Source organism: Myxine glutinosa, chromosome 2 (assembly GCF_964187855.1).
Source record: "Myxine glutinosa chromosome 2, kmMyxGlut1.1, whole genome shotgun sequence".
NCBI lineage: Eukaryota > Metazoa > Chordata > Myxini > Myxiniformes > Myxinidae > Myxine > Myxine glutinosa.
Genome location: NC_136262.1, coordinates 75163740 through 75191251, shown reverse-complemented (window position 1 = coordinate 75191251; position 27512 = coordinate 75163740). Strand labels below are relative to the sequence as shown.

Below are 27512 nucleotides of genomic sequence, written 5' to 3'. Positions count from 1 at the left end.
AACATACAAACGAGACAGATAGACATATGACTTTTTCCCCCATTTTGAATTATCATCATAACAAACATACAAACGAGACAGATAGACATATGACTTTTTCCCATTTTGAATTATCCTCACAACAAACATACAAACGAGACAGACAGACATATGACTTTTTCCCATTTTGAATTATCCTCACAACAAACATACAAACGAGACAGATAGACATATGACTTTTTCCCATTTTGAATTATCCTCACAACAAACATACAAACGAGACAGACAGACATATGACTTTTTCCCCCATTTTGAATTATCCTCACAACAAACATACAAACGAGACAGACAGACATATGACTTTTTCCCATTTTGAATTATCCTCACAACAAACATACAAACGAGACAGACAGACATATGACTTTTTCCCATTTTGAATTATCCTCACAACAAACATACAAACGAGACAGACAGACATATGACTTTTTCACATTTTGAATTATCCTCACAACAAACATACAAACGAGACAGACAGACATATGACTTTTTCCCACTTTGAATTATAATAATAATAATGCATTTATTTTATATAGCGCTTTTCAGGGAGCCCAAAGACGCTCCTCACAACAAACATACAAACGAGACAGACAGACATATGACTTTTTCCCCCAATTTGAATTATCCTCATAACAAACATACAAACGAGACAGACAGACATATGACTTTTTCCCCCATTTTGAATTATCCTCATAACAAACATACAAACGAGACAGACAGACATATGACTTTTTCCCCCATTTTGAATTATCCTCATAACAAACATACAAACGAGACAGACAGACATATGACTTTTTCCCCAATTTTGAATTATCCTCACAACAAACATACAAACGAGACAGACAGACATATGACTTTTTCCCCCATTTTGAATTATCCTCATAACAAACATACAAACGAGACAGACAGACATATGACTTTTTCCCCCATTTTGAATTATCCTCATAACAAACATACAAACGAGACAGACAGACATATGACTTTTTCCCCCATTTTGAATTATCCTCATAACAAACATACAAACGAGACAGACAGACATATGACTTTTTCCCCCATTTTGAATTATCCTCATAACAAACATACAAACGAGACAGACAGACATATGACTTTTTCCCCGATTTTGAATTATCCTCACAACAAACATACAAACGAGACAGACAGACATATGACTTTTTCCCCCATTTTAAATTATCTTCACAACAAACATACAAACGACACAGACAGACATATGACTTTTTCCCAATTTGAATTATCCTCACAACAAACATACAAACGAGACAGACAGACTTATGACTTTTTCCCACTTTGAATTATCCTCACAACAAACATACAAACGAGACAGACAGACATATGACTTTTTCCCATTTTGAATTATCCTCATAACAAACATACAAACGAGACAGACAGACATATGACTTTTTCCCATTTTGAATTATCCTCATAACAAACATACAAACGAGACAGACAGACATATGACTTTTTCCCATTTTGAATTATCCTCATAACAAACATACAAACGAGACAGACAGACATATGACTTTTTCCCATTTTGAATTATCCTCATAACAAACATACAAACGAGACAGATAGACATATGACTTTTTCCCCCATTTTGAATTATCATCATAACAAACATACAAACGAGACAGACAGACATATGACTTTTTCCCCCATTTTGAATTATCCTCACAACAAACATACAAACGAGACAGATAGACATATGACTTTTTCCCATTTTGAATTATCCTCACAACAAACATACAAACGAGACAGATAGACATATGACTTTTTCCCATTTTGAATTATCCTCATAACAAACATACAAACGAGACAGACAGACATCTGACTTTTTCCCCCATTTTGAATTATCATCATAACAAACATACAAACGAGACAGACAGACATATGACTTTTTCCCATTTTGAATTATCATCATAACAAACATACAAACGAGACAGACAGACATATGACTTTTTCCCATTTTGAATTATCCTCACAACAAACATACAAACGAGACAGATAGACATATGACTTTTTCCCATTTTGAATTATCCTCACAACAAACATACAAACGACACAGACAGACATATGACTTTTTCCCATTTTGAATTATCCTCACAACAAACATACAAACGAGACAGACAGACATATGACTTTTTCCCATTTTGAATTATCCTCACAACAAACATACAAACGAGACAGATAGACATATGACTTTTTCCCATTTTGAATTATCCTCACAACAAACATACAAACGAGACAGACAGACATATGACTTTTTCCCCCATTTTGAATTATCCTCATAACAAACATACAAACGAGACAGACAGACATATAACTTTTCCCCCATTTTGAATTATCCTCGTAACAAACATACAAACGAGACAGACAGACATATGACTTTTTCCCCCATTTTGAATTATCCTCGTAACAAACATACAATCGAGACAGACAGACATATGACTTTTTCCCCCATTTTGAATTATCCTCATAACAAACATACAAACGAGACAGACAGACATATGACTTTTTCCCCCATTTTGAATTATCCTCATAACAAACATACAAACGAGACAGACAGACATATGACTTTTTCCCCAATTTTGAATTATCCTCACAACAAACATACAAACGAGACAGACAGACATATGACTTTTTCCCCCATTTTAAATTATCCTCACAACAAACATACAAACGACACAGACAGACATATGACTTTTTCCCACTTTGAATTATCCTCACAACAAACATACAAACGAGACAGACAGACTTATGACTTTTTCCCACTTTGAATTATCCTCACAACAAACATACAAACGAGACAGACAGACATATGACTTTTTCCCATTTTGAATTATCCTCACAACAAACATACAAACGAGACAGACAGACATATGACTTTTTCACATTTTGAATTATCCTCACAACAAACATACAAACGAGACAGACAGACATATGACTTTTTCCCACTTTGAATTATAATAATAATAATGCATTTATTTTATATAGCGCTTTTCAGGGAGCCCAAAGACGCTCCTCACAACAAACATACAAACGAGACAGACAGACATATGACTTTTTCCCCCATTTTGAATTATCCTCATAACAAACATACAAACGAGACAGACAGACATATGACTTTTTCCCCCATTTTGAATTATCCTCATAACAAACATACAAACGAGACAGACAGACATATGACTTTTTCCCCCATTTTGAATTATCCTCATAACAAACATACAAACGAGACAGACAGACATATGACTTTTTCCCCCATTTTGAATTATCCTCATAACAAACATACAAACGAGACAGACAGACATATGACTTTTTCCCCGATTTTGAATTATCCTCACAACAAACATACAAACGAGACAGACAGACATATGACTTTTTCCCCCATTTTAAATTATCTTCACAACAAACATACAAACGACACAGACAGACATATGACTTTTTCCCACTTTGAATTATCCTCACAACAAACATACAAACGAGACAGACAGACTTATGACTTTTTCCCACTTTGAATTATCCTCACAACAAACATACAAACGAGACAGACAGACATATGACTTTTTCCCATTTTGAATTATCCTCATAACAAACATACAAACGAGACAGACAGACATATGACTTTTTCCCATTTTGAATTATCCTCATAACAAACATACAAACGAGACAGACAGACATATGACTTTTTCCCATTTTGAATTATCCTCATAACAAACATACAAACGAGACAGACAGACATATGACTTTTTCCCATTTTGAATTATCCTCATAACAAACATACAAACGAGACAGATAGACATATGACTTTTTCCCCCATTTTGAATTATCATCATAACAAACATACAAACGAGACAGACAGACATATGACTTTTTCCCCCATTTTGAATTATCCTCACAACAAACATACAAACGAGACAGATAGACATATGACTTTTTCCCATTTTGAATTATCCTCACAACAAACATACAAACGAGACAGATAGACATATGACTTTTTCCCATTTTGAATTATCCTCATAACAAACATACAAACGAGACAGACAGACATCTGACTTTTTCCCCCATTTTGAATTATCATCATAACAAACATACAAACGAGACAGACAGACATATGACTTTTTCCCATTTTGAATTATCATCATAACAAACATACAAACGAGACAGACAGACATATGACTTTTTCCCATTTTGAATTATCCTCACAACAAACATACAAACGAGACAGATAGACATATGACTTTTTCCCATTTTGAATTATCCTCACAACAAACATACAAACGACACAGACAGACATATGACTTTTTCCCATTTTGAATTATCCTCACAACAAACATACAAACGAGACAGACAGACATATGACTTTTTCCCATTTTGAATTATCCTCACAACAAACATACAAACGAGACAGATAGACATATGACTTTTTCCCATTTTGAATTATCCTCACAACAAACATACAAACGAGACAGACAGACATATGACTTTTTCCCCCATTTTGAATTATCCTCACAACAAACATACAAACGAGACAGACAGACATATGACTTTTTCCCATTTTGAATTATCCTCACAACAAACATACAAACGAGACAGACAGACATATGACTTTTTCCCATTTTGAATTATCCTCACAACAAACATACAAACGAGACAGACAGACATATGACTTTTTCACATTTTGAATTATCCTCACAACAAACATACAAACGAGACAGACAGACATATGACTTTTTCCCACTTTGAATTATAATAATAATAATGCATTTATTTTATATAGCGCTTTTCAGGGAGCCCAAAGACGCTCCTCACAACAAACATACAAACGAGACAGACAGACATATGACTTTTTCCCCCAATTTGAATTATCCTCATAACAAACATACAAACGAGACAGACAGACATATTACTTTTTCCCCCATTTTGAATTATCCTCATAACAAACATACAAACGAGACAGACAGACATATGACTTTTTCCCCCATTTTGAATTATCCTCATAACAAACATACAAACGAGACAGACAGACATATGACTTTTTCCCCAATTTTGAATTATCCTCACAACAAACATACAAACGAGACAGACAGACATATGACTTTTTCCCCCATTTTGAATTATCCTCATAACAAACATACAAACGAGACAGACAGACATATGACTTTTTCCCCCATTTTGAATTATCCTCATAACAAACATACAAACGAGACAGACAGACATATGACTTTTTCCCCCATTTTGAATTATCCTCACAACAAACATACAAACGAGACAGACAGACATATGACTTTTTCCCCCATTTTGAATTATCCTCATAACAAACATACAAACGAGACAGACAGACATATGACTTTTTCCCCAATTTTGAATTATCCTCACAACAAACATACAAACGAGACAGACAGACATATGACTTTTTCCCCCATTTTAAATTATCTTCACAACAAACATACAAACGACACAGACAGACATATGACTTTTTCCCACTTTGAATTATCCTCACAACAAACATACAAACGAGACAGACAGACTTATGACTTTTTCCCACTTTGAATTATCCTCACAACAAACATACAAACGAGACAGACAGACTTATGACTTTTTCCCACTTTGAATTATCCTCACAACAAACATACAAACGAGACAGACAGACATATGACTTTTTCCCACTTTGAATTATCCTCACAACAAACATACAAACGAGACAGACAGACTTATGACTTTTTCCCACTTTGAATTATCCTCACAACAAACATACAAACGAGACAGACAGACTTATGACTTTTTCCCACTTTGAATTATCCTCACAACAAACATACAAACGAGACAGACAGACATATGACTTTTTCCCATTTTGAATTATCCTCATAACAAACATACAAACGAGACAGATAGACATATGACTTTTTCCCATTTTGAATTATCCTCACAACAAACATACAAACGAGACAGACAGACATATGACTTTTTCCCCCATTTTGAATTATCCTCACAACAAACATACAAACGAGACAGACAGACATATGACTTTTTCCCATTTTGAATTATCCTCACAACAAACATACAAACGAGACAGACAGACATATGACTTTTTCCCCAATTTTGAATTATCGTCATAACAAACATACAAACGAGACAGACAGACATATGACTTTTTCCCCCATTTTGAATTATCGTCATAACAAACATACAAACGAGACAGACAGACATATGACTTTTTCCCCCATTTTGAATTATCGTCATAACAAACATACAAACGAGACAGACAGACATATGACTTTTTCCCCCATTTTGAATTATCGTCATAACAAACATACAAACGAGACAGACAGACATATGACTTTTTCCCCCATTTTGAATTATCGTCATAACAAACATACAATCGAGGCATCAGCCTGGTGGAGGTATGCGCTCCACCGAGTGCCATTATTTATCATAAAAAATATGGCTTTTTTTTTCAATTTCCGTCATAAAAAAACCTGCAAGCAATCAAGGCAGATTGACATATGATGAGAATTTCCAATTTTCCTCATAACAAACACAGACAGTGGTGAAAACATAACCAGTGGCGGAGGTAATAAGTGGGAAGGAGGAAACAGAGGGTGAACTTAATTAAATATCCTGATGGCAATTCGTAGATAAAATTAACCCCTTTCACATGTGGTTATAATGTAATAGTCTCGTAAATGTTGTTGCCGTTTGCAGTAATTTTGTTGAATCCAAAATGGATGCAAAGTTAAACACGAGGTTTCTCCCAGATCTGCAGGACCAGGAGTGCGATGGGAAAGGCAACACGAGATCACAAGCACCTTGAGCTACGGCTCAGATGGATTGCGATAAAACGAGTCCGCAAATAATTTAAAACATCCACCTTGGTGTAGGAATGCTGTCACGCAAGAGGGATGCCGGGAGGTGTAACTCCTTACGTTAGCGGCTTGCTTGTGCATGCTGAGCGTGTTCTCCAAGGCTGCACGGAGGTTGTCGTTGTTGTCGTAAAGCTTCCTGTTTGTCGACCTGGCAGAGAAACAAAACCCTATTACATCTCCATCGACGTTCTCGAAATCTCAACACTCGCATCGAATTTCGAAGCACTTACTGCAGCAACTCGACCTGTTTCTCCAGCATGAACTTCTCATCAGTAAGCTCTTTCATAGCCGAGTTATCCCTGTAAGAGGGAAACAAAAAGGCTTATTGTTAAATTATCGATGCAACTTCGAGTCCTATCATGGCTGTGGTCCAGTAGCCATAAATTAACAAGTCCAGAAAGGAGTTAACCATTGTTTGGCACCTGCCCAAGGCATTACAATGGTAGCCTACACCTGATTAACTATAGCATGCTATAAGACTCCAACCCAGAGCAAATCATGATTGTTAGGGTTTTTATTTCTGCAGTAATATTAGGCTAAAAGAGCAGCTTTGGGCTGGCAGGATAGTCTAGAGGTATGCATACCTGTGTCTGGGATGAAGAACCTGGCTTCGAACCCTGACCCAGCTATAAACTGTCATCATGGTGTTCCGCTTCGCATCCCTCGTCTGGACATTAACCTGGGCATCTTGTCGGTGCGTCATACCAAAATCTTTTAAAATGGCCGATGTTTCTTAATGTTCAGCATTATAAAAGTATACAACACAGATGAACAACCATGGGTTGGTAACAATGACACAGGCTTTCATGGGCCTTGTGGCCTCCTGCTTAAGTTCCTTGGAAGGGAATACATATATATATATATATATATATATATATATATATATATATATATATACATATGTATATATATATATATATATTTAATAAACAGGAAGTAAATTCCTGCGTGGGACTAGTGTGAAAAAATTCTGACTCAACCCGGGACTCAAACCCACTAACATCATCACTTACATGGTGACAGCCCACTGAGCTTTTGAGTCCTCGGGATATCCTCAGAGATTTCTCACACAAACACTGCGAGCTTTATAATGGCTCATGTCTTACGTGCCTGCAAGGCAGACCCCAGATGGGAGTGCATCAGTGTATGTATTTGTTAGTAAGTGTGAAAGTGTATTGAAGATGCACTCATCTAACACAGGCTTTTATGGGCCTAATGGCCTCCTGCTTAATTTCATTGGAAGGGAAAATATATATATATAAATATGTCAGAAAGCTGGTTCTCCGTCGAAGGTCATGGTTCTTGCAGCAGGATAATGACCCTAAACACACTTCAAAAAGCACCCAGGAATGGTTCAAGACAAAACGCTAAACCGTTCTGAAGTGGCCAGCAATGAGTCCAGATCTAAATCCCATTGAACACCTGTGGGCAGATCTGAAAATGGGAGTTTGGAGAAGGCACCCTTCAAATCTGGGAGAACTGGAGCAGTTTGCACAAGAAGAGTGGGACAAACTACCAGTAGAGAGGTGGAGGAAGCTTATTCATGGCTATAGGAAGCTCTTGACTGCAGTTATTTTGTCCAAAGTCTGTGCTACCAAATATTAAGTCTCGGGTGTCAATAATTTTGTCAATGCCATTTCTTTTTATTTTCTGATTTGAAATGATAGATTAAGTTCTGAATCAAAAACAAAGGTTCTGTAATATTAACAGTGAAATAAATAATTGTGGAGACCAAATACTTTTGTCAATTTCAACTTTTTTTTCGAGAAAATTGTGAGTTATTTGAAAAAAAGTGCAAGGGTGCCAATATTTTTGGCCACGACTGTATGGATTTACATATATGTTTGTATCAAGAAACCAATTATATTTATATATATTATTATTATTATTTCAATATTTCTTTACATGGAGTACAGGTAGGGACGTTTGGAGGCATCGGTGTACTTTTCTGTTAATCACAAAGATAGTAAATGATATTTGAACCTGGGTTCTCATTGTTCAATACCACACCAGCCAACCCGAAGTATTATATCTTTCAATAAATTTACAATGTTATTTATGTGTCAAATTATAATTGTAGTTATGTTATCATTTGTACGATCACAGCCATATTGAACTGCGGATGGAGATATAAATGTGCTTCAAATTACTTTCTGTTTATGACTCGTCATTTCAAGCAAAAGCAAGAGCTTGTAATGTATGAGAGATAACATATCGGTTTTGTTTGTACTTTTACAGAAGGTCATTATTGTTGTTCGGCTTTGTGCTGTGCCTCTTTGTGACGTCACACGGACCTAATGCTGTGATGTTCACTCTCACATATTACGAGTTTCCGATATCAATCGATGCTGCAAGAAACCAATTTGGTAGCAAGATTACCCGTAGGCAGACAGATATTGAAAATGAACCAGTACAAGATTTATAGTTTTGGAAACTGCCATTTTGGTGCCATTTAGCAAAATGCAAGAACTTCAAAAGCTTGGAAATTAACCTCCCTATTCCGTTGACTTGCATTTCTTGACCATCAACATCTCAAACATGTAAATTGAAACTCTCCAAGGCATTACATATCAACATAAGTTTTAGTCGATTTTAGACCACGTCGCTGACTAAATGAACCTATTTATCACTAGTGTTGGCAAAAAATATTGCACATTCAGGTTATAGATGGGAAAGGAAAACGAAAGAAAACACAAAATCAAATTAGTTCACAGAATTTTGTTGAATGTCAATTTTGAAGTGAATTCTCAGCAAATACAAAATAAAATGTTTACCTGTTATGTATGCCACCATTTTGTTTTTGTTTTTATGGCATAGCCCAAAGGGCAAAGCCGTCTAGAACAGTGTTTGTCCGTATGTATGTATGTATGTATGTATGTATGTATGTATGTATGTCTGTATGTATGAATGTATGCATGTCCCCTCAAACGTATACCAATGAGAGCTGAGGATCTGGTCACATGACAGGGTGATGTGATTACGTCTGATGTGATTACGGCGGTACGGCGGCTGACTCTCCACACACCGCCATTTTGATTTATACGCCGTCCATGCCGAACATATCGTCGAACCTGTCATATATTACAATTACCATGCTCTACCTTCACGTTTTTCATTCAGTGTGAAACACAAACAAACCGATTGCTAAAATGACCATCAAATATCGAAAGCATCGGCGTTACGTCTCGTCCAACAAAACGGTGTGTACCCAACCCTTGTGGAGTATAATCTAGATTACAGTAGATCTTCCCTCAGTTCTGTAAGTAAAACACCTCACGGATGTCTGGATTCCTCCAAATTTCTTTGTTTAATGTTACTAGGGCATGCCCGTACTATATCTATATCTAAAATTATATCCCCCCCTCTATTTACATGAAATGGTTTGGTACATGAAATGTTTTGGTTCATTCGCAACGCCAAAGCGAACGGCGAACGCTTTACATGAAATGGTTTGGTTCATGAAATGTTTTGGTCCATTCGCAACGCCAAAGCGAACGGCGAACGGCTTGCGAGTACAGTGACAATCCCCCCGGGGTTTTAATTAGTTTTAAAACATCGTTTAACGCCAACATAGCGCCAACATAGTTTGCCGACGGGAAATAAATGAATACGCTCTCAAATGTGCCATCCGAGGCAGAGTGTGTTCGCCACGTTCGGCACACGCGATAGCTCGCTGCTCTCTGATTGGTTGAATCGTTTTTTGGACATAGCTCGGTAAGTAATTGTCCGATTAATATGAAACCTTGAAAAGGCACATCCTCGGGTCCCCAGCAATATACCTGGCAAGTTTAAAGTATATCGGACCCGTGGTTGTCGAGAAACAGCGGTCACAGACAAACAAACGTACAAACAAACAAACGTACAAACAAACAAACGTACAAACAAACAAACACACAGAGATTACTGGAATTATAGATAGATGAACAGCATTAGCAACTGTTTAAAAAGCTAATCATGTGTGTTTGTGGTTTATAATATTTTACAAGCCCAGCTACACTGCTGTTAGACTTTTGGTCTTGTTTTTCAAAATTCCGGGTCACACCATAAAAAAATTGGAATAACTTTAAAATCCTCGTGGAACCACGAGAAGTGACTTCACGATTGGACAGTGGATGACTTGCAGCTCGGCTTGCACAGAGTGTGTGGCATTACATGTATATTATGGACAAGGCATTTTACCTGCCGCTTTGCTGATGGATTTAATCAAAAGACAACAGGTTGTACTCATAGGCGTAGTTTGACTTCTCTATTGGGGGGGGGGGGGGGGGGTGGGAGGGGGGGAGGGCAAAGGCTTAATATTAATAATGGGTAGCTCGGTTAGACTTCCAAAATTACCATTTGCTAGTGTAGTTACAGTGTCCGTGAAATCATAAATACAGTTTACGTTCATTATTGTTACTCACGTTTAAATACGGGATGTTTTTATCTTAATTGAAAACAACTGAAAAACATTACGGTTGGGGCATTGCCCCCTGCCCCCCACCCCCCAAACTCGGCCAGTGGTTGTACTTCATAAGCCTTCTGCTTTATTCCCTCTATAATTTGTCCGAGGTAAATCTCCCATCTGCTTAGAAGTCAGCTAACATCACCTTCTTCAACCATCCTTGCTGCTTATATATGGCGTGAGCAAAATGGCACTTCGATGCGATGGTCAGTGTTTTTTAAATTTTTTAATTTATTTATTTATTTTGTAGACAGCTCTAGTTTCCTGTTTGACATTGAGGACCTCCATCCATTGTTGAGACAGCAGAAGCAGCATGTCCAGAGTAGAGTGACCTGGTCTGAATCCAAATTGATGATCAGAGATCAAGCCATTGGAGAAAAGGAAGGATTTGATATCCGAAACAATGATGGATTCCATGACTTTGCTGATAATTGGGAGCAGGCTGATTGGTCTGTAGTTGCAAGGTTAAGTGTTGGAAGCTTTGGATTGAACCTCCACTTAAAACGAGTGAAATGAAACATTTTGAAAATTTCAACTTATTCTCACTCAGATTTCAACATCATGCAAATTATCAGGTTGTTTAAATCTTCTTTATTGATGAATTACATGTTTTATCATCCGCATTTTAAGAGGATGATTTGTAGTACCACCAGATGGCATCATACGATACACATTTACATCGAAATAATTGGGGCTTCCCCCCCAATCTGAACCCCCTCCCCCAGATATGCTACACTGACAGAAACCATACTTGAGTGCCCTTAGGCAACATATAAGTTTGTTTGGATTTGGTTCAGTATTTTGTTTTATTTTTTGAAGCATATGTAAATAAACAAGACCAAAAGTCTAACAGCAGTGTAGCCGGACTTGTAAAATATTATAAACCACAAACACACATGATTAGCTTTTTAAACAGTCGCTAATGCTGTGTATAACATCAAACAAAGAAATTTGGAGGAATCCAGACATCCGTGAGGTAAGTTTTACTTACAAAACTGAGGGAAGATCTACTGCAATCTAGATTATACTCCACAAGGGTTGGGTACATACCGTTTTGTTGGAAGAGACGTAATGCCGATGCTTTCGATATTTGATGGTCATTTTAACAACCGGTTTGTTTGTGTTTCACACTGAATGAAAAACGTAAAGGTAGAGCATGGCGATTGTGATATATGACAGGTTTGACGATATGTTCGGCATGAACGGCATATTAATCAAAATGGCGGTGTGTGGAGAGTCATCCACCGTACCGCTGTAATGACATCAGACGTAATCACATCACCCTGCCATGTGACCAGATCCTCAGCTCTGATTGGTATACATTTGAGGGGACATACATACATACATACATACATACATACAAATGGACAAACACTGTTCTATAGGGCTATGCCGTAAAAAATATACAAATTCACTTTTATAGTATAGATGTTTTATAGGTTGTGAAGGTGAGAGGTTGAGACTTGAGAGATCAAGATTTGTGGAGGTGAGAGGTTGAGGGATCAAGGCTTATTGAGGTATGAGGTTGAGGGATCAATAATTGTGGAGGTGTGAGGTTGAGGAATCAATGGTTGTGGAGGTGAGAGGTTGAGAGATCAAGGATTGTGGATGTGAGAGGTTATGGATGAAGGATTGTGGATGTGAGAGTTTATTGGTCAAGGGTTGTGAAGGTGAGAGGTTGAGGGATCAAGGGTTGTGGAGGTCAGAGGTTGAGGGATCAAGGATTGTGGAAGTTTGAGGTTGAGGGATCAATCGTCATGGAGGTCAGAGGTTGAGGGATCAAGGGTTGTGGAGGTGTGAGGTTGAGGGATCAATGGTTGTGGAGGTCAGAAGTTGAGTGATCAATGGTTGTGGAAGTCAGAGGTTGAGGGATCAAGGATTGTGGAGTTGTGAGGTTGAGGGATCAATGATTGTGGATGTGAGAGCTTATGGATGAAGGGTTGTAGGTGTGAGAGTTTATTGGTCAAGGGTTGTGGAGGTACAAGGTTGGGGGATCAAGGTTTGTGGAGGTACAAGGTTGAGGGTTAAAGGGTTGTGGAGGTACAAGGTTGAGGGTTCAAGGGTTGTGGACGTACATTGTTGAGGGTTCAAGGGTTGTGGAGGTGCATCAGTATGTTAATTGCATCCTGAATGAATAACTCAGGTTGAGATGTTCAAGAAAAAAAAAAGAATAGCGGATCATTGGAGGAAATGTGGTGCCATGTGCATAAACCTGATGGATGAAGGTAGCGATAGATTAAAGGAAAGGGAAATACAGGGAGTGGGGGGGGGGGGGGGGGGGGGTTATTGAGGAGCAAACACGAAGTTATTGCAGATAGACAATGATGAAAAAAGGTTGGTGGTGATCAAAGTGAAACAAGAGTGAAGTATGAACATAATGAGGCGATTAAAGGCAACCACTTCAGCAAGTAAATTTGTAAACTGACAGAGAGATCCTACAACAGATAATATACAAAACATATCTTGCCAGCCGCCCCCGACATCTCTTGCCTCCCACTCTCTACCATTGTCCTCTCAGCATCCCCGCTCCTATTCCTCCACCGTCCCAAAATAGTATTAATAGGGGACCAGCTAATAGATTCCGTGACCATTTTCTCAGGACCATGGTTTGAAGGCATATTTTGGATGATTAGGCAATACTAAAATTTTTTTAGCCGGGGGACCCCTCGCAAAAGTGTGGGCTAACTCCACCAGAGGACGAAATCCAAGATGGCCGCCCATAATACTGATTTGGCCATATTTCCACTTCTAATTAAGTTAGAAAGATGATTTTTGTGTCAAAATATATGTTTTTGAGGTCAAGGAATTCAAAAGTACAATTGCTCTTGTCATTTTCTTAATATTTGATGAGTTATTGAAGAAATTATTGTTTTTACCATTATTATTTATCAATTTTTTTCAGAGATTATTTTCCAGATACTTTGACAACAGCTGAAAGTCTTATACCATGAAATTCTAACAACCTTTATATGTTCAAGTTGAATTTATTAACAACTAGTTGTTGAAGATTTTTTCCACAGCAGTGTCATATGTCGGAACATGGATTTGCGCTAAAGATAAGATATTTCTCTTACTTACCATAATTTTTGTACTTACAATAACGATAAGATTTTAAGCTTTAAAATGTTCACTAATAGTACCATTAATATTTAAGATATTATTACACATCTATTTTTAGATATGTGGAACACATAATTGTATTGTACTTGCTAAATTTGTTTTTTGTCTTTTTTCAGGTTGATGTAAACAATGGCAACATCATTTGGTAAAGGTCAGAAAAGGAGGAGTGATGAGATGACCTGTGGCTGCTGCATTATTTGCAACCAAGACTGTTACGAAGACAAAAGCAAGACATCCCCAGAAGCTTGGGAGCATTTGAAACAATATGCAAACAAGTGGAGAGGACTCGATAGATATGGTAGTTTATTTGACAAAGTTTCATGGGAAAATGGACCAAATGGTATATACTACCACAAATTGTGCAAAACTCAGCTCACAAGTAAGCAAAAACTGGAGCATGCTTTGAAACGTAAAAGCAAAAGTGAGCAACCTGCTACACAGAGTAATCCTGAAGGCCTTGTTACTTCTAAGCCAAATGCTGAAAGAAGAAAAGCACGTTCAGCCACAGGAACAATACGTGATAAGCATTTTTTGCATTTGGTGTATGAGGCCTGAGGATACAAAGCATCCTGGGCGTGACAAGTTTCACACCATGGAACAGATGGATGCCTAGAACATTTTCAAAAGTCAGACAGTTTATCTGGAGGATGAGAGTATGAGAGACAGACTTTTAGCACTTATTGAATCAACGCCAGATCCCTTTGCTGCTGAGATTCGTTACCATCGCTCCTGTTGGAAACTACACATATCGTCAATGCAAAATGCTTCTGGTGATGAAAAGAGACTCCATGTACAACGCATACATTTATCTGAAGTAAAACAGATGTTTTACCAACATGTGCGTGATGTTATATTTCAACAACATGAATTTCGGACCTTACAAAGTCTACTTCAAGACTACACTGGTATGTTACAGAACTTTGGCATGACTTCAATTGTGAAATCGGCCTACCTGAATCCATGCTGCAAGAGGAATTCCAAGACAAAATTGGATTTCATGACCGTTTTCATAAGAATGAAAGTGCTTTAGTGTATGACACCTCAGCTGGAGGTACCTATGTTGAAGCAGCAATGAACAGTTGGGGCATTAGCGATGAGAATCTTGCCGAGACAGTAGCCCAAAGGCTCAGAAGTAGGGCATCAACTATGTCAATCATGGCATGGCCACCACATCTTGAAGAACTGATCAAAGAAGAAGAAATAGATGAGCTTTTGTGGTTATTTGTAAGTCTTCTAAAAAAAACAAAAAAGGCTGCAAGCAAAACAAGGAAAAAGATGATCCTGAAGTCTTTGCAATGGGCTCACTTCTCTCCTCATTTATGACAGGGGCACGCACATCTTTCAAAGCTAGGTTATCTGTCACGCTGCATGGTTTGACAAAAAGCCGAGAAATTTTCACTTGGGATCAGTTACAAAGACATACTGCATCTCTACGATGCTTGGACCAAGTAGACTTAGAACACAACAATACTAGTCCTATTGAGTTGGCAGTTAGCATCCCTGGTACAGCGATAATGGACGATGATGACTTCAATGATGATACACTGACAGGAGCAAACACATCGCACCGTACAAATGCGATGTTTGTTCAGCCAGAAAACCTTGTGAATTATCCATCAACGTCACCTGAGCTCTTACAGTTCCGAAATCCAGTGATGTAAAACGTATGTGTGTTGACCAGCATGTAGTCCAGCCATACAAAACAGTGCAGCGTGGAAGTCCAGCTGTGCGCACAGGAATTGATATTACTCCAAAAAGCAGTGAAATACAGCAAAGGAGGGGAATTATCCATGCACTTGTACGTTTGAATGAGGACCAAACACCACGAACACCTGAGACACAAGATACAAGTGCTTTTGCTGGTTTCCAGGCAACAGTCCAGCCATCTGTTGTGAAAAGCAAGCCCTATTACTTCCTGACATTCCCCAGCCCTCCAAACAAGATTGTTGTACATGAAGTGATGTGTAGGATTGTTGCAGCAGCAGAATATAAGAGCATGCCCTTTATTCAGTTAGTTGGTGACCAACCTGTGTATGCCCTCATAGTGCAAATCAAGTATGAACACCCAGCACAATTCAGCATTATCTTGCCGTCTATGGGCCCTTTTCACTTACACTGGTCTTTCATTTCTGCAATGGATAAACTTTTCCATGAATCAGGACTTGCTGACATTCTTGTTGCAGCGGGATCAGTTGATCAAGCCTTACGAGGTAAACACTTCAAGAGAAGTATCAGATGTCTGAAGCTCATGTATGAAGTTCTGATGAGACGAATGATCACCAGACGTATTCAAAATGGAGCCACATACCCAGATGGGGTAAAAGTTAACTGAGAAATTCTACAAGACCCTTCTTCTATGCCAGAGCAACGTCAGGAATCCTAAGCTCTTCTTGAAGCTAATCCAGGAGTCACAAGCATTAAGTCACATGAAGTAGAAAGGATAGAAAGTTCAAATAGTCCTATGGCTCGATTCTGGTTGAGTTTTCTACAAATGACTGAAATTTTGATGATGAACTTGCATGCTCGAAGAACTAGAAACTGGGAAGAATTCAAAGCATCGCTCAGGCTGATGATACCCTGGATACAGATCTATGATAATGACAAGTATGGCAGGTGGATTGTGGAGTACTGTCTAGAAATTGAAAGTCTTCCAGAAGAGAAAGCCAAATACATGAGAGAAGGTCTGTTTGCACAGTCCATAAAAGGAAAACCTTACTCTTGTCTACCACTTGACCTATGGATTGAAATGACAATGAACAAGGGCTCCAAGATGAAAGCTGGTTGGCATAAAATCTTGAAAAATGAGAAGATGCTCCTCTCTGATGTGCGCAATGTAAACTCAGTGAACAGAGTACGTTCATCTTTACATGCACTTGCAAACACACATGAGTCACATCAAGGACACACAGAAAATGCTCCAACTCGCATCAAACAAGATGAGCAAGCTGTCCAAGATTTAGATAGTTGCATTACTGAGTTTGACTGTGATCCTTTCAGCATGAACAACACAAGACTGACATCACTGATGTCTGGTGTTCTTGCTTCTGATGAGCTTGTCAGTGACTTTGATTCAGCATACAAGGAAGGAGAAAATTTGCTGGAAACGTTCTGCAAAGATAGAATGTTCACTAACTGCAAATCTTTTCATGCAACCATTCGCAGGAATTCAAGAAGAAATTTTAGCAACCCACCACAAGCAAAAGATGCTTCTACTGCGAAGATCACCAAGTCCAAAGCTATGGAAAACAAAGCAATGGCATCAGTCATTGCACTCGCTGAAGCACACAAGGCCAAGTTCCTCCTCTCAGAAGTGATGGAATCTTGAGTCACTGAGGAGTGTCTGCCAATATTTAATATAAATGGCACAATGAGAAAGGGTCAAAAGTCAAAACTTGTAGAAGCACTGAACGTGGAAAAAGTTCAACAGTTACCAGATGAATTCATAGCTATAGTCGACATGGGTTTCATATGGCACTTATGCACCCCTTCAGCTGAAGATCGTAACAAGCCAGATGGAACAAGCTACACATGGGCAGATTATGCTTCAAAGATACTTTCTGTTGTCATTAACAGACACTCATCTGCAAGTAAAATTGTTCTTGTTAAAGACCCATATGACTTACCTTATTCTATCAAAGACAGCGAGCACAGCTTGAGGTCAAACAAATCTGGCTGCCTCGATGGGCAAAGAAATGTCTTCATGAAATCATCAGATAAATTCCCATCACCAAAAGCATTTCAGGACCTACTACGTAGCTCAGCAAACAAGCAACGTTTACAGACATTCCTAAAGAGTGAGCTACGCGTGTTATGTCACGAAGGCCTCAATGCTGAAATCATATATTCTGTGGGTTCCAAATGTGAGAATTTAACAACAGGAGGTCAAGTTCATGATTTTGAATGTGCACACATTGAAGCCGATACAATTCTCCTTTTCATATATTCTCAAATTCGCAAAGCAGGAATCCAAACACCAGTCATCCTAGATTCAGAAGATACAGATGTTATCGTGTTAGCCGCATTTGCTGCTCATAAGATTGATGGGTTTCTGGCAATAAAACGGAAAGGAGAAATCATCAATTGCCAAACCATTTGTACCCAGGCTGTGTCTGAAATAATTGTCCCTCTTCATGTACATACAGGTTGTGATACAACAACATCGTTCTTTGGCCATGGGAAAACGACTGTATGAAAAAGGATCATCCTTAGATGAGTCCAGGGCTATGCTGCAGACTGTTGGCAAAGATATCCCTGCAACAAGAGAGGTTCTTGATAACATGGCCATGTTCACTATTAGATTCATCCACAATGACAAAATTAGCAAGTCTCTGGGGAAGCTCGAGCTCAAAAGTGGAAGAGCATGAAAAGGAAGTCAACCCGAAGAATTCCACCTGACAGACTCCCATGACCTCAAGGTGAAGAGAGTGAACTTCCAGACATACTTATTGCCTAACTTTGAAAAATCTGATCCTGCTACATCTCCCTTGACCCATGGATGGACCCTGGAAAATGGCTTGTGCAAGCCAGTGCGACATCTCAGGACAGCACTTCCAAAACCTTGCAATAATCAACCATTCCAGATTATTCTTCTGTTTCAGAGGAAAGTGACTCTGATGAAGATGAATATCTTGATGATGACTAACTTTCAATATGTTGTGTATGGCTTGGGCCACTAAATTGCTTACTTTATTTATATATATATATATATATATATATATATATATATATATTATATATATATACATACATATATATATATATATATATATATATATATATATATATATATTGTTACTGATCGCGGTTTAGATGTTATGATGACCGAGCGGTGGTGTATTACCGCGACCTAACAGGATCCCCGACTCACCCGATTCCACCCAAACGTTGGCCGGATCGCACCGCAGCTGCTCAATGAGGGGAAAAGACTAAAACGACGAATGCAAAGAGGAAAACGAAGGCAAGGAAAGGTTTGGAAATACTACTAAATTTATTTACTATTTACACACATAAGCAAAAAGAAAGCAGTCACGTTTATTTACAAGCAGATAAGACGCAGGTGACACAGTGAAAATACTAGCTTACCTACAGTCTTAATTAACCCAGGACAGAACAAACAAAAGACAGACTCACGCGGGGAATGACAGGAATGGCAGGAGGTGGATGGCTGGAGGTGAACGCTTGGTGGAGCCAACGCGGAGCTTGGTGGAGCTTTGGTGGAGGTGAACGCTTGGTGGAGCCAACGCGGAGCTTGGGGGGTTGGTGTGACGGGTTCTCTCTCCTTCCCTCACAAGCTTCAGGACTCTTTCTCTCTCTTTCTTAGTCCCACCCAGTCCAAGAACTTCCTCTCTTGCTTAGTCCAACTCAAGGCCTTCCTGTCTTCTGATCTCCTCCCTCCTCGACTCCTCACCGCAACCAACGCAACCACTGACCGCCACCACCGACTCCTCACCGCAACCAACTGACCACCGACTCCACTGACTGACTCTTCACGACTCTCTCTTGACGACCAACTCTTTGTGACCAACTCTTCACGGACCCTCTACTGGCAACCGACTCACTTGCTTCCTGCGTGCACGCCTTTATAACGCCTCCGGCGATTAAGCCGCCTGCCTTTAGGACACGCCCATCGGGGTGCTCACCTCGGCCCTGGTTGGTCATGCGACCCTCTGGCTCCGCCCTTGATGATGACGGGCGGGCACGCCTTTCTTCTCCGATTCGAGCACATGGTCAATGGCGGTTATTGGAGGGGAGGTAATTCGGCAATCGAGGCCCGGCAATGACGGAAGGGGATGTAAAAGGAAATGGAGATTTTGGGGATGGGAAGGAAAGGGGATCTATTCTCTTTCACTGGTGCAATGGAGTACTTCAATTAATGGGAGACACAGCCTTACACTAAAACACAGAATAAGAGATAACTATCAACAGGGGTATTCTATTACTTGGCTGACGTGTATGCTTGTGGACTAATTATGGGATGCCCTTTCACCTTTACACAGCTCCGGAGGTAGGGGGCGCAGAATAAACAATAGTAATAATAGTACAGCACACAATCAAAAAATATACAGTCCTCATCTCCGCAACAATATATATATATATATATGTATATATATATATATATATATATATATATATATATATATATATATATATATACGTATATATATATATATATATATATATATATATATATATATATATATATATATTATCTGTAATCTGGTTCTCCAACCTAATGAGCGAACATCATGACGTCATACTCCATATGATGAGTGGATACCAGAGATAACGTTACCGTGTGGCAGGCGGTGCTTATCGCTCCCAGCAAGGTGCAGCAGCAGCTGTATGGGACACCTTGCTGGCGGTTCTCCACTGATGATATGAAGGTCGCATAGTGACTGATATATATATATATATATATATATATATATATATATATATATATATATATATATATACAGTCACGTGAAAAGTAAGTACACACCCCGTGTAAAGTTTTGACTTTTTCAACATATTTCAACACACAGCTATTTGATCCTCATTTCAACAGTATTGATAGATAAAGGTGATATAACACAACAAATATCATGAAACATTTACATTTTGTAGTGCATTCTGTTACGTGGTCCTCCCGGTAACTACCTGGTCTTGGTGACCCCCGGACCGTGGGAGGACCCCGCCCGAAAGATATCTGATTTATACGCTTTCGTAGCGCAATCAATATGAAAGACACAATAATTCAAGTCAACAAGAAACCCCACACCAAGGATCCGGATTACTTAATAATATATTCTCCCTCCAACATCAGCAATCAACAATCCATCAACAATCTTACTAAGATGGCCATCTTATATATTTCCCCCCTTTCCCCACTCACGACCCCTCAATGATCATTGTCCCTCACAATGTCTCTGGGCCCCTCCAGACCAAGGTGAAGGTCGCCTTATCCGCACACGGGCGGTTGAACGCACCCCTGGCTGACGTGTTCCAAACGTGCACGTCGTGTACCGGGGACAGCGGCTGCAGCGCACACCTCCTTGCAAAGCAAAGCGGGCCAAGCAAAGCACGGCTTGCACAGTGCACGAGGCCCAAGGTGCGACCCGTACGCGTCCTTGTAGACGGTGAGGCGAACTGTGCCGGCGCTTGGTTCCGTGCACGAACCCACGGCAACTTGATGTGCAATCGGTAATTACCCCGTGCAGGTAACTCCTTTCGCCAGATGGGCTTTCAAACACAGCGTCCCCCACGCTGCTCAATATCGACACCGCTCGCGTCGGAGCTAGGCGAGGAAGAAGAAGATCGCCGCTTCTCCCGGACCTCGTGTCTTTTTTTCTTCTTCCGGTTCACTATCCCGTTTCCGGTCTCCTGTTATCCGGAGCCTCTCTAACCCTTTAACCACAACAACCTTTCATAGAATAAACATTAATAAGCAATGACATGAATAGTAACTCCTCTAAATCCGGGATCCGTAACACTCCCCCCCTTCAAGAAAGAAAGTTTGAACCCCGCGAAAACTTTCTGTGCCGGCCACTTTGATAAACCAACCCGATACCCCAAATCATCAGTTCCCCCCGGGCACAATTATCGCATCTCAAAAATAAAGCAACAAACTTTCACCAAAACCCCCCAGAGATTCCCAGGTAATTCCCTCTAGTCCAAGCGTCAACCACTTCTAGTTGCTCTTGGATGGAGGCCCAGCTGAGTACTCACTACATGGATGCCTTAAGGAATGTGGGGTTCACGGTTAGTCCGGGGAGGAAAGTTCATTACATGGACGCCTTTAAGAACGTGGAGTTCACGGTTATTCCGTGTAGGAACGTTCCCTACCGGGACGCCTTTTAAGAACGTGGCGTTCACGGTTAGCCCGTGTAGGAGTCCAGGCTCGGCGGCTCCGCCGTATATAGAGTGCTTCAACTTCTCCGGACTCCTAACAGTTACGGTGGGACCCCTTGTCCCAGCAGTCCCCTGACTGGCGGTCTCCTTCTCGGCCAAACCTCTGCCAATCATTCTTTCGGGAGATGCCGTAACTCTGGGAGCCTCCATCGTAATATCGGCTGCTGCCAACACCAAAACTACCGCCAAGTGGTCCTCTTCTGTAGACCTCTCGACGCCTACGAAATGCCTTCCCTACTGTTATGGTCCGACCCTCCAAATCCTTACCATTCCAATTCTTCTCTGCCTCCCTGGCGTCTCTTGTGCTTGCAAACGTGACAAAGCCGAACCCTCTTGACCGTTGCGTTTCTCTGTCTTTTACCACCCGCACTTCCACCAGCGGCCCATATCTGTTGAAGACAGAGGTCAGAACTTCTTCCTCTGTGTTGAAGTTCAGTCCCCCTACGAATAACTTGGAACTTTTGTCGCCATCCCGAGCTGGGGTGGTGTTATTTCCCCTGCGGGGCTCTTTACCCACCCTCGGGTTACCATAAATATGCCCCCCGGCCAAATCATTCCCGATAATCACCGATACCCCCTCTACAGGAAGCGTGGCTTGTAAACCGATGGTGACCGGTCCTGACACCAAATCGGATTCCAAATGGATGACATGAAGTGGGGCACTAACACAGCCACCGATCCCTTGTAACCGAACACTATCACCAGTTGCGGTACTCTTTGACAATGGCAAAATGCCTTCAAGCATTAAGGATTGATGGGCTCCTGTGTCCCTCAATACCCTAACAGGTCTTGGGTTAGTCAAGTCTCCCTCGGGTGAGACAAACCCCTCATAAATAAATGGTTGGTAACTCTTCTGTGGGCGATTTCTTACGCTAGCCATCGCATTCGGAGTTGTAATAGTCGGACTCCGCTCTGGGTTGTCCCTTTTCATAAGGTAACAACTGGACATGAAGTGTCCAGGTTTTTTGCAAAAGGCGCAAGTAGGCCCGGAGGAAAAACTCGTGGTCTGCCTCGGGCCCCCCGGGAAATAAGTTTGTCTTGGGCCCGTAGCCCTCTGATTTCGAACAGTTGGGGTATCCGCGTTGTCCCCATAATCCTCTCGAGGTCGCCGCCATGTATTGTCGTTCTCCGCACCGGGTGTTCCATAACTCCCCTGCTGAAGTCTAGGCGAGGAGCTAGGTGTGTGGACCCCTATCCGGTGTGTTAAGGCATAATCATCTGCCATGGTGGCTGCGTCCCACAACTTTGGTACTTTCTTTTCCTGCAGGTACACTTTGATGTCCTCGTGGACACACTGTTGAAATTCCTCCACCAGCATCAGGTCACGCAATGCTTCGAAGTCGTTCCCGACTCCTTTCGACTTACACCACTGATCAAACATGTTTTCTTTCACTCTGGCAAACTCCACATGGGTCTCACTCTCCCTCTTCCTGGCATTCCTGAATTTTTGCCGGTAAGCTTCAGGAACCAACTCATAGGCTTTGAGGATGTGCTTCTTCAATACCTCATAATCTGCACATTGGTCCATTGGTAGCGCCGAATAAATCTCTTGAGCTCTACCCACCAGCACACTTTGCACAAGTATGGTCCAGGCCTCCTCCAGCCAGTTTAACTGTCGAGCCACTTTCTCAAAGTGTGGAAAAAATTGAGTGACTTCCTTTTCACTGAAGGGTGGAACCAGCCTCACATGTCTGCCCACCTCCCAGGTGTTCTGGCTAGGTGTCGACCCCGTCAGCAAGGGCGGTACCTCTCCCCGTTCTCTCATTAAATCCAGCTCCTTGAATTTAATTTCTTGCTGAAGCGCCAGATCACGTTCCTTCAACTCCCTTTCGGCTTTTCTCTCCTCTGCTTCGAGTTCCCTGGCAGCTCTCCTCTCCTCTGCTTTTCTCCCTTCTAACCTTTCCTGGAGTTCTCGTTCCACTCTCCTTTCCTCTGCTTGTTTCTCTTCTCTCCTCTCTTCTGCTTTCCTTTCTTCTTCTGCTCTTTCCTTTTCTGCTTTCCTTTCTTCTTCTGCTAACCTTTCCTGGAGTTCTTGTTCCACTCTCCTTTCCTCTGCTTGTTTCTCTTCTCTCCTCTCTTCTGCTTTCCTTTCCTCTTCTGCTCTTTCCTTTTCTGCTTTCCTTTCTTCTTCTTTTAACCTTTCCTGGAGTTCTCGTTCCACTCTCCTTTCCTCTGCTTGTTTCTCTTCTCTCCTCTCTTCTGCTTTCCTTTCCTCTTCTGCTCTTTCCTTTTCTGCTTTCCTTTCTTCTTCTTTTAACCTTTCCTGGAGTTCTCATTCCACTCTCCTTTCCTCTGCTTGTTTCTCTTCTCTCCTCTCTTCTGCTTTCCTTTCCTCTTCTTTGATCCGTTCCTGGCTCCGTAATTGCAACTCCAGTTTCTGGAGCTCAACGTCTTCTGGTTCTTCGGGTAGCCACTCCCAGGCTAACTCGTCCCATGTTCCTAATCCCACCATAGACTGTATCACCGTGGTCTGCAACTCTGCCTTCCTCAAATTAGTTCGGACCTCCAAGTTAAAATGTTTGGCCAATTTCAAGAGGTCCGATTTTAGTAATGCTCGGAACTGTGCCTCACTAGGGGTTACCGCAAAGTTCTGTGCCACAAACGCCATGGTGACTACTGGTAACACCTGTTAACCTTCACCCCAGAAATTTCCAACAAAGAAAAGCAACAGTATTACTATTATTGCTATTGTTTTTTTTTTGATGTTGTTGTTGTTTTGTCGGCAGAGCAAAACAATTTTGGGAACGTTGGAAAAGTTCCCACTCTTGGAAATTCTTTCCCGGACTAAATTTTAGAAAATTTTATAGATCCCGGACGTAGACCCAATTGCGAATCCGCAAATCGTAATTTGGACGAGCCCCCAATTCTGTTACGTGGTCCTCCCGGTAACTACCTGGTCTTGGTGACCCCCGGACCGTGGGAGAACCCCGCCCGAAAGATATCTGATTTATACGCTTTCGTAGCGCAATCCATATGAAAGACACAATAATTCAAGTCAATAAGAAACCCCACACCAAGGATCCGGATTACTTAATAATATATTCTCCCTCCAACATCAGCAATCAACAATCCATCAACAATCTTACTAAGATGGCCATCCTATATATTTCCCCCCTTTCCCCACTCACGACCCCTCAATGATCACTGTCCCTCACAATGTCTCTGGGCCCCTCCAGACCAAGGTGAAGGTCGCCTTCTCCTCACACAGGCGGTTGAACGCACCCCTGGCTGACGTGTTCCAAACGTGCACGTCGCGTACCGGGGACAGCGGCTGCAGCGCACACCTCCTTGCAAAGCAAAGCGGGCCAAGCAAAGCGCGGCTTGCACAGCGCGCGAGGCCCAAGGTGCGACCCGTACGCGTCCTTGTAGACGGTGAGGCGAACTGTGACGGACGCTTGGTTCCGTGCATGAACCCACGGCAACTTGACGTGCAATCGGTAATTACCCCGCGCAGGTAACTCCTTTCGCCAGACGGGCTTTCAAACGCAGCGTCCCCCACGCTGCTCAATATCGACACCGCTCGCGTCGGAGCTGGGCGAGGAAGAAGAAGATCGCCGCTTCTCCCGGACCTCGTGTCTTTTTTTCTTCTTCCGGTTCACTATCCCGTTTCCGGTCTCCTGTTATCCGGAGCCTCTCTAACCCTTTAACCACAACAACCTTTCATAGAATAAACATTAATAAGCAATGACATGAATAGTAACTCCTCTAAATCCGGGATCCGTAACAATTGTATAATTTAAATAAACATAAATGCAAATTCGCAGGTGGAAAAAGTAAGTACACCCTTGGCTCTAATAGGTGGTATTGCCGCCTTTGGCAGAAACAACCTCAAGTAGGCATTTGTTATAACTGTCTACCAGTCTCTGACATCGACTGGGAGAAATTTTTGCCCACTCCTCCATGCAGAATTATTTCAGCTGTGCGATGTTTGAGGGGTTTCTTGCATGCACAGCTCGATTCAAATCCCCCCACAACATCTCAATGGGATTTTGATCCGGGCTTTGACTTGGCCATTCCAGAACCCTCCATTTCTTTATCTTCAGCCATTCCTTGGTGGATTTACTGGTATGTTTAGGGTCATTGTCATGTTGCAAGGTCCACCTTCCGTTGAGCTTCAACTTTCCGACAGATGGCCTCACATTATCCTCAAGCACCCTCTGGTACAATGAAGAATTCATAGTGGATTCTATGATGGTGAGCTGCCCAGGCCCTGATGCAGCAAAGCTGCCCCAAACCATAATATTTCTACCACCATGCTTTACAGTTGGTATCAGGTTCTTGTGGTCAAATGCTGTCTTTGGTTATCGCCAAACATGTCTTCTGGTACTGTGGCCAAATAGCTCTATCTTTGACTCATCTGCCCAGGGCACATTGTTTCAGAAGTGCTGATCTTTGCCTCAGTGTTCATTGGCAAACTTTAGTCTTGCCCTGATGTTCTTTCTGCACAGCAAAGTCTACCATTCCTCCTGGCACACCTCCCATGGAGATCAAATTTGTGCAGCCTCTTTCTAATGGTAGACTCGTGCACTTTGACATCAACAGTGGCAGGAGCTACCTGTAGGTCCCGTGATGACATTCTGGGGTTCTTAGAGACTTCTTTCAGCATCTTGCGGTCTGCTCTCGGGCTGAACTTGCTGGGGCGGCCTGGCCTGAACAAGTTGGCAGTTGTTTGGAATCTTCTCCACTTGTAGATGATCTTCTGGACAGTCGAATGATTGATTTCAAATTGTTTGGAGATCTTTTTAAATCCATTCCCAAACTGTAGGCATCGATAACCTTCTTTCTGAAGGCCTCAGAGAGCTCTTTTGATCTAGGCATGGTGACGCCGCACACTTCAACAACAACAAAGAGCAAACCAAACTAAATGTCTGAGGTTACAATAAGACAGGTTCCTCCAAGATCCTCTCTAACGATGTTCTTATCATTTGCACTTGAGCTGGTGCACCTGATTCTAATTTTAGGTATTTGAAGTGGTGATAAATGTAGGGGTGTACTTACTTTCTCCAAATGCGAAATTTGCATTTATGTTTATATAAATTATACAATGGACTACAAAATGTAAATGTTTCATGCTATTTGTTATATTATATCACCTTTATCTATCAATAATGTTGAAATGAAGATCAAATAGCTGTATGTTGAAA

At 41.0% G+C, this 27512-nt stretch overlaps 1 protein-coding gene across 1 annotated transcript in view; it reads right to left on the bottom strand.

The window, feature by feature from the left end:
* The window catches only part of RASEF (RAS and EF-hand domain containing), a 99259-nt gene that overhangs the window by 29514 nt on the left and 42233 nt on the right, over nucleotides 1-27512 (bottom strand). Inside the window, exons 7-8 of the mRNA XM_068107972.2 lie at nucleotides 7145-7213; nucleotides 6975-7062 (exon numbers count right to left, since the gene is read on the bottom strand). Of these exons, the coding sequence (XP_067964073.2) occupies nucleotides 6975-7062; nucleotides 7145-7213 (157 nt within the window). The remainder of the gene's footprint in view (nucleotides 1-6974; nucleotides 7063-7144; nucleotides 7214-27512) is intronic.